A 13,491-nucleotide genomic window follows, 5' to 3' on the forward strand; every position below is an offset into this window, starting at 1 on the left:
GCAGAATGTAGTAGCCAAATCCACAGTGAATTGATCCAATTAAATGGAGAGTACGACATGTGGCAGGGACAGTGAATGATGTTTCCGTATGTGTAATAATAACATTTTCATATTTGCTTCTGTCACCATTTAAGCTTTTCCAGATCAGATATACGCATGGGTTAGATGCAGGATAAAGCTCCCTCAACTATATCCCAGCTTCAAACTTTTTGTTCCTACTATTGTCAGCCTTGTGGTTTGTCTAAGTGAGACTTGGAATTAGTCCTAAATTAGAGTTTTATGCTGTAGAGTTAACGCTCACTATGAACCAGGTTGCATTTTTGGAAGCCAGAGACTAAACTATCTCGCCTCGCTTTATTCCTTGATTAGATTCCCTCTGCCATATTTCTATCAAGAGGGAAACCACAATGGCCTGGGTGAATGTCACTACCCAATTAAGCAATGAAAGCATGATTCTACAGAAGCGGACTGGTTTTGGTACTTCAAAGTGTCAACCCAACAATCCAACCAAAACTCACCCATTAAGGGCACGGTTGAGAATGGCACTCAAAAGTTGGGATTTACGGTTGGACCCTCTAAATGAGATTCCAGAAAGAAGTACCATAAAAGCAAGCCTTTCCTAAATGTTGGATGGCAGGTTAAAGTAATTAGAGCTGCAATATTTAAGATTAATGTGTGGCATAATTAACTTTGAGGTAAAACTTGCATTCCCTCATAGACATCCCATATGGAAGTGCTCTTGTGGCTGAAGTGATGTACAATAGCAAGTCATCGGGGCATTCTGCCTGGAGTATGTATGTGTTGTCAAGGCAGACTTGTCTGGAGAATGTGTGTGTAATGAAGTCAGGCTGCATGTCTGCAACTGTTTAATGAGAACAAAAGCAAGATACTGCGGATACTGGAAATCTGAAATAAAAACAAAGTGCTGGAAATTCTCAGCAGGTCAGGCAGCATCTGTGGCGAGAGAAACAATGTTTCAGGTCGGTGACCTTTCACCAGAACTGGTTGAGTATTTCCAGACTTTTCTGTTTTTTTTTTATAACTGTTTAATGAGAATGGCCAGCCATTGTGGAGTGTGTGAGTGCACAATGAGGGTGGCCTGTTGGTATGTATGATCGGGATAGCCTGAGAGTCTGGAACCATAAAAAGAATTGCTGGTTCTTGTGCAGTGTGAGTATATAATGATGATGATGCCCTTGTGGAAAGATTGTACATAAGTCAGTTTGCTTTTGCTGTCTAAATACAAATTGCCCTATAGGAACTCTACCATCTTTCTTGGGAGCATAAGTAAATGAGCAAAATTTAAAGCAGTCTCCTGTGGAGGGAAATTTGCCAGTCTTAAATGATGGTGGGGAATTTTAGCAAGGAAGCTTTTACTGTATTATTGAACTCTTGCCAGGGTGGTCAGAGTGCTTGTTTCTGTTATCCTTCTGAGTGAAAAGGATAACACGGAATGAGTGGTATCTGAATACCATATTCAAAGTATTTTCTGGGGTACATCAGTTAAAAGAATTTTTAGTTATGTAGAATTATTTACTTTGATTTACAAAACAATCTGCTTTTGGGCACTTGAATGGCATCTCTTTCTGATCCTATCACATGCACCATACCTACACTGAAGCTTTGAAATATGCAGAGTTTTAAAAAAAAAAAAGAAACCGGCTATAATTGCAAATTTTCCACTAGGGAATCAACTGCAGACTTCACTTGAACCCCTTTTTGTGTTATTTAGATCAAACCATATCCTGTATAATATTTCCCTGGTTAAGAAGGCCATCAAGTGACCCATTTTCCCACAGCAGCTAGACATCTGCTTTTATCGCTATTGTCCTTTCTCTTTCCACACCCCCACCTGCTGACTTGGTGAGATTTGGATCTGGGCAGGCAAAGGCACAATCTCGTATTTGACTATGCTATGATATAGCTGGTTTGTAAATACATATGCGGTCCCATCTGCTCACCTGCTAAATACTCTTTTTTTTCCTTATTTGACTTCATTTTCTTTGGTTACAGGTACATGAGGAGGCAGGGTCGGTGATAATTATAATCCATGAATGTGAATCATGGCACTGGAGGAAGGGAATGTTACCGTAGTTGTCCGGGTACGGCCCCAGAATCAACGTGAGCAGGACAGCAATAGCCATGCAGTTGCGCAAGTAGTGGATGAAAATGTTCTGGTCTTTGACCCAAAGGAAGACAGCAACGATTATGTGTTTTCTGAAGCTAAGTTCAGAGCCCGAGAAATGCCACGTCGGAAAAGGAAGGACCTGAAGTTTGTGTTTGATAGAGTTTTTAATGAAACCTCGACACAGCAGGAGGTGTTTGAGTTCACAACTAAACATATTTTGGAAGGTGTTTTGAATGGATACAATTGCTCAGGTAAGAGTTAAAGCTACATACACAGTTTGAAAACATGGAGTCAATGTAGCTCAAGCACAGATGTAAATCTGTATTTGTATTTGGAGTACATCCATACAGCACCCTTGAGCTAACTTTCTGTAATTCCTTTCATTACTGGGCTGATGCCCACATGTAGAGCGCTGGAGGCACCTTTTTTTATATAGGCAATTTGCAAAGGTGTTTGTGCAATGACTATGTAGCTATCTTGCTGTGCTGTGAACAATTGTCGTCATACTGTATATTGCTTTTACCATAGTTTTGGTGTGAGCCGGGGGGGGGGGGAGCGAAACCAAAACTAGATTGTTCAGGCCAGCATTCTTTAGATTTTGAGGTAGGTAGGCATTGCAACCATTGATTACATGTTGTAAGAGATGAAGAGGTGACTTTATAGTATGTCATTTTACTTCCTACGATAGCTGCCTCTTCCAGGCACTACTTTGTGAGCTTTTGTTGTCCCTTAGGACTGCATACTGCAAATTGTGATGTGCTGCTGTGTAGTGTGGGTTAATTCAAACTATTTAGAGTTATTTACAAAAGGCTTGCAGTTCATCCGGTTAGTGAACCTGGGCCATTTGTCTCAGGGTGGAAAAAATCAAGTAAAGTACTGAAAGCACAAAATGTGATGCAGGATAAACTACCACATCGAAAGGTGCTATGGTTAATGATGGGGTTTAAGGAACACTATCAAAGTTTTTACCTTCTGGAACTCCTTGTAAAATGGATTTGGCATGTTTCATTCTGTCTCATTTTTCTTGCATTCTGATGTGAGTTCCTATTTCCTAGATTTTCAATTAGTTTCCTTCTTCCGTCCTTCTGGCTTTTCCCTCTTCCCCACCCCTCGGTGTCCTCTTTCCTTTCCAGAAGACACTAGCTTATCTTGTGGTTCTTCCATGAAACCTGGCAGCCCTCCCCAACGCCATCCCTGAACTAAGTGGCTGTTCCTCAATTTAAATGTTGTTCAGTGAGTGTTGGTAAGCGATTCAACTTTGGGTCATCACAGTGGGGTCCAATACTGTTCCCCCTCGCCCCCAGCTTTTCTCTTCATTTCATTTTTCTCTTTCTCCCACTTCCCTCTGACTTTGCCTCTGTTGCTCGACTTAGTTTGCTGCGACTGGGAAATTGCTGGTGCGTAAAAAAAAATTCCTGTCATTTTGCGGATTGTGTTAGTGAATTAATGCCCTTTGCGGCCACTTCAATTTTCTCATTTTTGTTATCTGCGAAAACTGCTTAATCTTTCAAACAGCCAATTGTGAAACCGTGCTAGTTCTGAATCCCTTAACTGCACACGTAGCCCAGTTCTTGTGTGGGATTCGGCAGGGTCTTGGCGACCATGTTAAAACAAAGGTTTATCTTGTATTCCATTCACTTGAACAAGTGCCAACTTTAAATCACTTAAGTAGCCAATAAGGCTAGTGTTGTGCATCAGAGAAATTAAAGAAACGTAAAGGCATTATGAAAATATTTTATAATTTTGGCCTTAAAATTTAAAGCTTAAACTAAATCTTGTCAACGTTGCTTAAATTTAGTAATGACCTGTGTAATACAGTCTGTCAATGATCAACCTCATAAATATGTTTGCAATTAATGCTGGAATGTTGGACTGTAATCAATGTTAACCCTTTCCGTAATGCTGCTTTATACTTGCAACCCCGAGGGAATATTGTAATGAATCCATTACTGGCCGAAAGTACTTCGAGCAGCCAGTCACTTGAATATTTTTGAGCTTCTGCTATTTTAGTAGCTCACTTCAAAATAGCTCAAAGTTCACTCTTTCGTATTAGTTAATGCAAATCTTGTCAGCAATGGCATAATGAATTAGATTTTTTGAAGCTTTACAAAGCAGCTATCCGTTACTCGTAGTTGGGTTCAATAAGCGTAAATTTGAAGGCGAAAGCAACCAGTAACATTCTTGAAACGTAAGCCACAAGTAATCACTGGTGCATTTTTTCTCCAGTCCTTGAAGAGTAACCCTCATTGAAGGGTTCATATGTAGAGCCTAGAAGACAGTTGTTTCACTTGAGTAAGTGGGATGTTGTAGAGTTAGTAATCCAAAATAACTTATTTGGCCCATTGAGTCTGCTCCTTCTAGAAAAGCAGATACAATTTTCACTATCCATGTTCCTGCTGACCGGGGAAAAGTATCTTTGTGTAGTGTGCCTGTTAATCTTTACTAATCTCTGTACCGTAAGTTTTTATTGACTAATTGACTCCTCAAAAGGACAACTTCCTATTATTCAGGGTGTGGTCCTACGCTGGCCTTATCCTTAAATATTTAGCTAAGAAAGACATCATGAGTAATTTTATAACACAATTGTAATTAGACGTGAAACTATTTTTCTCAGCTGTGACTCAGTGGGTAGCACTCTAGCCTCTGAGTCCGAAGGTTGTGGTTCAAGCCCCACTCCAGAGACTTGAGCACCTCTCTAGGTTGACACTCCAGTGCAGTACTGAGGGAGTGCTCCTCTGCCAGAGGTGTCGTCTTTCGGATGAGACGCTAAACGTCTGCTTTCTCTGGTGGATGTAAAAGATCCCATCACACTATTCAAAGAAGGAGCAAGGGAGTTATTTATCCCTCAACCAACATCATTTAAACAGATTACCTGGATATTTTACATAGGACAAATGGCCTGTTTCTGTGCTGTATATTCTAACAGTTCATGCTAGCATTTATGCTCCGCTTGAGCCTCCTCCTATCCTTCCTCATCTAGCTCCATCAGCGTAACAGTCTATTCAATTTACAATTTTTTTTTTTTTTTTACAATTTACAATTTAAATCGCTTTATTGGCATGATAAGTTACATCTTATGTTGCCAAAGCATCAAAATACATTTATGGTTTAGCACATAAACGCAGTTCTATTCATACAGTGTATAAACAGGTATATCCCTGAGTGTATAAATATACATTCGCATTGTTTATATATATTTTTTTCTTAGTTTACTGGTTGTCCCTCTGTTCATGGCAAGCTGTAACATAGTGCGCCGCCAGTGTTATACAGCTTCTCTCCTCTCCCAGTAGGAATGGGAGTTTTTGGTTGTCATTCAGATTTCTGAAATCAGGGCATATTTGTGAGAATTTTTGGTAGAAATTCTCCCTGATGCCCTGATATTTTCCACAAGCTGTGAGGAAGTGCATCTCTGTCTCCACCACTCCTCCCTCATATGCTTATCTAGTATTATTTATTTATTTATTTATTCTCATTGCTGTTTGTACCAACTTGCTGTGCGCAAATTGGCTACTACATTTACTGGCAGTAAAGCACTTTGGAGCACCAAGGTTTTGAAAGGTGCTGTATAAATGCAAGTTCTTTCTTCCCTTCCCTCCTCCCCCCCCCCCCCCCCCCCCCTCTAAAGTTACATAAATATATAATGGGGAAAAATATTCTCATTTGACACAGGACCATTACCACTTTTCATCACAATTACCTTTTCCTTTAGTGTTTGCATGGGAGCACTGAGGCAAAGGATTATTTGCTTGCCACTGAGGGATTGCCATGAAAGAATTTCTAATGTACTGTACATTTTATTTTTCAGTCTTTGCTTATGGTGCAACAGGATCTGGGAAGACCCATACAATGCTGGGTAGTGTGGATCAGCCTGGAGTGATGTATCTCACTATGGTGGAACTGTATGAGAGAATCGAACAGATGAAAGATGAGAAAATTTGTGAAGTTGCTGTCTCGTATTTGGAGGCGAGTTAACAGCTGATGGTTTTAATGAAAATTTGCGTGTTCAGTACATTGGCAGAGCTTTACTGAATCCTGTTTAAGATCACGTTTTTTATACACCTTATCATTTTAATTCCAAGCACTTCAACTGCTTTGCCATGGAAGGATTGTTCAGCTAGTAATACAATGAATTTCTCTAAGTGTAACTTTGTTTTGTATGGTGTTGAAGTTGCAATAGGATGTAATCAGCTGTTGATCTACTCCCAACGAAAACTGATGGGTGCACAGATGCTGTATTTGAAAAAGGGTGGACGTTTGTAAACAACTTCTTAGGCAGTCTCTCGGAACCGAGGATGACTTGCTTCCGCACTAAAGATGAGTTCTCGGGTGACTGGGTCCACTGCGGGACCTACAAGTGGGGCGGGTGGGTGGGGTGCTTGGTTTGACTTGCGCTTGCTCCCGGCGAAGAGACTCGAGGTGTTCGGTGCCTTCCCGGATGCTTCTCCTCCACTTTGTGCGGTCTTGGGCCAGGGATTCCCAGGTGTCGGTGGGGATGTTGCAGTTTTTCATGGAGGCTTTGAGGGTGTCCTTGAAGCGTTTCCTCTGCCCACCTGGGGCTCTCTTGCCGTGTCGGAGCTCCGAGTAGAGCGCTTGTTTTGGGAGTCTCGTATCAGGCATGCGGACGATGTGACCCGTCCATCGGAGCTGATCGAGCGTGGTCAAAGCTTTGATTCTGGGGATGTTGACCTGAGCGAGAACACTGACGTTGGTGAGCCTATCCTGCCAATAGATTTGCAGGATCTTGCGGAGGCAGCGTTGGTGGTACCTCTCCAGTGCTTTGAGGTGCCTGCTGTACATGGTCCATGTCTCTGAGGCATACAGCAGGGCGGGTATCACTGCTGCTCTGTAGACCATGTAAACAGACTACAAATGATAGTGGCTACTAGCAGAAGATTGTTGCTAGTAAGGTTATTACCAGCTAGCATTGATTGATTGATTATTGGGAGAGAAAACGAGCATTAGTCAAGACCGACGGTGAGGGACAATGTTCCCGTTAAGCTGCACAGCTGTCTGAAGCTCCCGCACAGGCCGCTTGCTGGCTTCTCAGTGGAAAAGCCACGCACGCATGGAAGTTTGATTGAGCTGCGCAGCCCCTTAAAGGGGCCTCGCACCCCAAAAAAATTAGAGGGAACATTGGTGAGGGATAAGTACAAAATATGAGGAGCCTGTGAGTGGGATAAATCCTCAGCAGAGGTCATGGATGTTTGCAAAGGCAGGTCATATGTACTTGAGACTGAAGATTTCTATTTGGATCCAGTAGTCTTAATTGGAGCTTTTCTTGGTGCACAAATACTTTTGTTGTTTGATCATCAAATCCCAGTTCCTATAAATAAAGATTCCATGTAGTTCAGATAATATATGCAAATGCTCACCGTCTGCGTGGTACTGAAGCTTGATATATTGTCTATCCAATCACACCCTACCCTGTAATCAGACGAAATATTCTAAACTAGCGATTGCATCACAGTTGTTGCATGGTAACGTTCAAATTGAAGCATTAACAATTCTAAGCACACTGGCTGTTGCCATTGGCTATGATGGCAACTAGTGCCAAACATCGTGGAATAAATTGATCTTTCCCGTTACGTTATTTAAAAAAAAAAAGTACCTGGAGAATGAGCAGCAATCTCATCTCGGGGTTCAGATGATTATAAACCATTCGAGTTTTGCGCGCTCTGGTCCTCTGGACCCCTCTGAGATTGCTGCCTTGTAAGCCCCTTCAAGTATCCAGTGCTCCATGTAGCCTACTCTTTGTTATCTACAAAAGTGGTTTCACAAAATAGTCCCTTGTAATCATATGAATGGAGCTGTAGGAAGTTGAGCTGGATGTTGCTCTGCACTGCTGTGTAAGTATAATGTCTGATGATGTAATGACTTGAGCTGTTGGATGCTTACAGACCATAAATTGGGATGTGTGAAATAATCTTTCCTGTCAGGGCTTAGTGTTTGTCTCGTACTATTACAAATGTGCTGGGTGAATGCCATCCGTGGTTTGAAATGCTGTAACCTGTTAATCTGGTAAGATTTAATGCTGTTGTTGCAGATTATGGGACATGCTTGCCAGAGAGAAATAGGAAGTTTTAAACTTCAGCAAATATGGAAAGCTACCCTCTGACAGAATGATTTCACGGAAACGTAAATTCTCTAAATAAATAGATTTTGTGTTTTGTTAATCAGGAGCTGCACTTGGATGTGGTACTGGCTAGCGTTTGGATGTGTAATGCCTTAAGCAGTCTTGGCGCTTGTGTTCAATTAAAAAAAAAACTCAGCGACTCTCATTCTTGTGTCGCAATAATCAGAAATGTTGGCGCACGCTTTAAATTACATTGTGCTGGATGGGAAGCGGAGGGAGGGTGAAGCAAGATGTGTAGTGTTACAGGCCACATTCTGTGAAATAACAGTCTGTTTCAAATTGTGGGATTACCCATGTGATCAATTGGTAAAGATTCAAATCATTGTCAGGCCATGTTGTGGTACAACTGGCAAGTTCATTTGGAACCTTTTGCTTTTGGTAATTTGATTTTGGCAGCATTAGTGCTAATGGTGTACAAAAAACATATAATCATCTTTCAAAGTACAGAGAGAATTGGGGCAAATGTGGTAAGGGATAAATAGAAACTAGAGTATGGAGAGAAAAGGACTATAGAGCAGGTTAGCTGCTGGTGAAAAGAAAGACCTGGATGAATTCGTAAAGGAGGTAAATACAATGTTTAACTGCTGAACGGGCACAATGTGCTTTTTATCTTCAGGTTCTCACTAGTTAATCGCTCCTGACTTTGTTCACTGGATTTTTTTGATTTGGGCTCTTGTTCTCTGGTGTTTGATGCATTTGTGGTTAGAAGTTGAGTCCAAGAATGGATCAAAGTAAGAATCTGCCTGGTTAGTGTTGCTCACTAGAATCATAGAAATGTACGGCACAAAAGGAGGCACTTTGGCCCATCGGCCGAATAAAAGCTATGCAACCTCATCCCACTTTCCAGCTCTTGGTCCGTAGCCCTGTAGGTTCCGGCACTTCAAGTGCATATCCAAGTACTTTTTAAATGTGATGAGGGTTTCTGCCTCTACCACCCTTTCAGGCAGTGAGTTCCAGACCCCCACCACCCTCTGGGTGAAAAAAGTTCTCCTCAACTCCCCTCTAATCCTTCTACCAGTTACTTTAAATCTATGCCCCCTGGTTATTGGCCTCTCTGCTAAGGGAAAATAGGTCCTTCCTGTCAACTCTATCTAGGCCCCTCATAAGTGCTGCAAGAAACGATGCATTTTGGTCCTGAGCCATTGGATATACTTGTATTAATTTTGTCTTTTTTTCTCCACGTTGCCAGGTGTACAATGAGCAGATTCAAGACCTGCTTGAGCCGAAAGGCTCACTGGTGGTGAGAGAGGATCCTCAGAAAGGAACCGTTGTCCAGAGGCTAAGCTTTCATCAGGTCGGGGTCACAGTCACTGATGTTCACAAGTACACTGCTGCTTTTTATCATTGCACTACTGTCGAATATCATCAGTGTAGCTATTGACAAACCATGTTCAACATCTATTGATAGTTAAGGGAAAATGTCATTTATCATAGGCTCAATCTTTAAGTGGAAAGGATACTTTTCGTGCATCAGGAGATTTGCATGCAAGGTTTAGCCATGTTCAAGCAATACGTTCCAAGGTTCTGCATTATATGAATTGTTAGTGAGTGCTTTAATATTCTTTTGAAGGTACTAAATATCGCTAAAAGTAGCGACGCAGGTTAATAAGGCCATAAAGAAGCAAACGATTCACTGGGGTTCATTTCTAGAGGGATAGAATTGAAAAGCAGAAAAGTTATGTTAAACTTGTATAGAACCTTGCTTAGACCACAGTGAACAGTTCTGGTCTCCATATTATAGAGGCTCTGGAGAAGGTGAAAAAAAGATTTACTAGAATGATGGGTATAATCTAAGGAAAAATTGAACAGGCTGCGGTTATTTTCTCTAGAAAGGAAGACTGAGGGGTGAGCTGATTAGAGGTCTTTAAGATTATGAAAGGGTTTAATAGGGTAGGTATAGAGATGTTTCCACTTGCTGGCGAGACCAGAACTAGGGGCCATAAATATAAGATAGTCACTAATAAATCCAATTGGGAATTCAGGAGAAACTTCTTTACCAAGAGAGTGGTGAGAATGTGGAACTCGCGACCACAGGGTTGAAGCAAATGGCATAGATGCGTTCAAGGGAAGCTAGACAAACCGGAGGGAGGAAGCAATAGAAGCATATGTTGATAAATTAGATGAAAAGAGTGGGAGGAGGCTCATGTAGAGCATAAACACCGGCATGGACCTGAAGAGTCAAATGGTCTGTTTCTGTGCTGTAAATACTTTCCAAATATTTGAACATAGGAAGTAGGACTAGGCCAATCAGTCTCTTGAGCCTGTTCCACCATTTAATCAGATCATGACTGAACTGTTTTCAGTGATTCAGGGGTGTAAGTGAGAGGATATAGATATAAGATGAATGGCATTTCATTTACATGCATGTTGTCTTTTGTCAATTTTTGGTATGAATTACTACTGTATTGCCATTTTCTTCTCATCGCCCTGGCATGAAGACAGATGTTCCGGTAGGGGTTGGGCAGGATGTGCAATAAAAAGGCTGAGAGCGCCTGGTGTTTTTCTAGTTGAAGATATGGTTAGATGGTACATATTGTACAGAGGTTGTAAGGAGGGTCTTGAAGAGTTAGAGAGATGCAAAAGTTTAGGAAGGGAATTCCAGAGCGTAGAACCTACACAGCTGATGGCATGCTGTCAATGATGGGGCGAAGAGAAGGGGATGCATGCTCAAGAAGGCAGAGTCTGAGGAACAGTGTTCTGGGGGGGAGGGGGAATGTTGCAGCATTTGAGGAGGTTACAGAAATAGGGAGGGGTGTGGCCATGGTGGGATCCAAGCACGAGTGTGTGAATTTTAAATTGGAGGTGTTTGGGGGGGGGGCTGGGATTGAATGTTGGTCAGTGAGGACGTGGTAATGGGTGAGAGTGACTTGGTGTGCAGAATAGGATATGGGCAGCAAAGTTTTGGATGAGCTGAAGTTTATGGAGCATGGAGGTCGGCCAGGAGAGCATTGGAATGGTCAAATCAGGAGGTGGCAAAGACATGGATGAGAACTTCGGCAGCAAATGGGCTGAGGCAGTGGCGGTCAATGTTCCAGAGGTGGAAGAAGGCGGTCTTTGTGATGGGAGAGGATATGGAATGGGGAGTTCAGCTCAGGGTTTGTAAAGACAGGTAGGTATAGGTTATTAAAAGAATAAGCTGGTTGGCATTCTATAATGAGCTGGAGGGTAGTTAGAATAAAACACACTTCAGAAAGACACACAGATATACCAGATAGACTTTTAGCACAGCTGGGAGAAATGTGAGTAAAGAATGTTAATTTCTAAATGGACTCCAGTGTATACACTGCAACAAGTACCTTTTGCAATAAAGATTGGAAAAGGATGATGATAAGGATACGGCTCCTATGGATGTGCGTGTTCAGCAGTCTGTTCGATAAATTAAGGGCCATAAGATGCCCAACAAAGTTAAACTTGATGACCTAAGGGTCACAAGCTAAAACTTGATGACTTAAGTGAATTGTGAAAGTCACAAATGTGACCATATATGGGCAATGAAATTAATATCCATCGGGGAAAAAAACCTCTTGCTATTTGTCACCTTGGAAGAACGGGAGACAGCATCCGAACTTAGCCAAGTGTCCCAAACATGTAAGCCTGTAGTCAACTACTTAATTGCTGCTTGTTTTAGAATAGGTCTGAGAGATTCATGTTAACTCTCTATTAATGTTATGTCTAACTGAGTTCACATGGACTTTGATTAATAAACGAATATGTCGAACTGACGACTTGATTAACTTAACACACTATGTAAGAGATTGTGTTTTGTTATATCATTGACTTGATTTAATGAAAAAGTATTAATCGGACGTTTTCAGTTTTTCCTTGTCCTCAAACCTGTATTAGAGGTAGAGGATGTATGACAATATCCTATAATACCTCCACTTAAGGGCAATATATGCCAGAATCCTATATAAACCCCAACAGGGTTGAATAGGGCACCAAGGTTGCAAACGGTCTAGTTTATCTTGAGATCGTGTCTGGGGAGGGAGATGGAATTGGTAGCAAGGGGTACGGAGTTTGTGGCGGGGGCTAAAGACAACGGTTTTGTTCTACTCAGAGTTTCACTGGAGGAAGTTGCAGCTCATCCAAGACAGCCTGAAAACTCAGAAGCAGTGGAGTGGTCGAGAGGCGCGATCGAGAGGTTGAGCTGTGTGTTGTCAGTGTACCTGTGGAAGCTTACCCCGTGTCTTCGGATGATGCCACAATGGTGGTCTGGGGGGGAGGGGGGGGTGGTGGTAAATGGTGCCAGGGGTAGGAAGAAAAGCTGTTGCTGGAGAGGCTATAGCTACGATTGGATAGGGAGGAGTGGAACCAAGCAAGGGAGGTCCAACTGAGCTGGACAATGCAAGAGAAATGTTGGAGCAGGATGGTGTGATCAACCGTGTCGAAGGCAGCAGAGGTGGAAGAGGATAACTGCACCGTGGGCACTGTTACAGAGGATGTCATTTGTTGCTTTGATTATGGCCGTTTCAGAGCTATGGCAGGGGCAGAAACTTGGTTGGAGAGATTCAAACATGGAGTTGCAGCAAAGATGAGCACGGATTTGGGAGGCAACAACAACCTCCAGGACATTGGAGACGAAAGGGAGGTGGAGATGAGGTAGTTTGGAAGGACCGAGGGGTTGAAGGTGGGTTTTTTGAGGAAGGTTGTTGACAGTGATTTAGAAAAGCTGAGGGCAGTAGCTGAGGAGAGGAGACTATTTGCAATGTCAGCTAGCACGAGGGCCAAGAAGAGAAACTGGGTGGTCTGCAGTTAAGTGAGCTAAAGGAGCTGGGGATGGGTCCTGTGCTCAAGATGAGTTCGGAGAGGACATGACTGCAGATAGAATATAAACTAGAGGGATGCAGGCGAAACGCTGTCTCTGATTTAACCAGAAGCCGCACCATAGCCTGTGCGCACGCTTGCTCAAATGAACACTGGTGGAAAAATGGGAAGGGGGGGATGGGGGAGGAGTGGGCAAAACCTCCAACACTTCTACAGGCTACTCTCTTTAAAAACTGTTCATAACATTGTTCTGCAACATTAACAGTTTATTAATATATCTCTGCCTGAAGCAGAAAAGGGTAGCGACTTGGCATCAAAATTACTTCCTCTTTGCTTTAAAAGAGAGTGCCAGTATTTGTTACCCATGACTGAGTGAGGAGGAAGAGTATTCTGCACAATCCAACACTAGAGTTCAGGTCTGATCGCTGATAAGTCGGTGTGTGTACCCTTTCACAAGAGTAAAGGA

General features: G+C 42.3%; 1 protein-coding gene across 1 annotated transcript in view; it reads left to right on the forward strand.

The window, feature by feature from the left end:
• The first annotated feature begins 2,054 nt into the window (after positions 1-2,054).
• Positions 2,055-13,491, forward strand: part of LOC147099550 (kinesin-like protein KIF18A) — an 81,305-nt gene continuing 69,868 nt past the window's right edge. Inside the window, exons 1-3 of the mRNA XM_085969793.1 lie at positions 2,055-2,379; positions 5,934-6,091; positions 9,451-9,555. Coding sequence (XP_085825919.1) covers positions 2,064-2,379; positions 5,934-6,091; positions 9,451-9,555 — 579 coding nt within the window. The 5' untranslated portion in view covers positions 2,055-2,063. The remainder of the gene's footprint in view (positions 2,380-5,933; positions 6,092-9,450; positions 9,556-13,491) is intronic.

Source organism: Somniosus microcephalus, chromosome 28, assembly GCF_052327205.1.
Source record: "Somniosus microcephalus isolate GS21.2 chromosome 28, FLI_Smic_1.0, whole genome shotgun sequence".
Classification (NCBI taxonomy): Eukaryota; Metazoa; Chordata; class Chondrichthyes; order Squaliformes; family Somniosidae; genus Somniosus; species Somniosus microcephalus.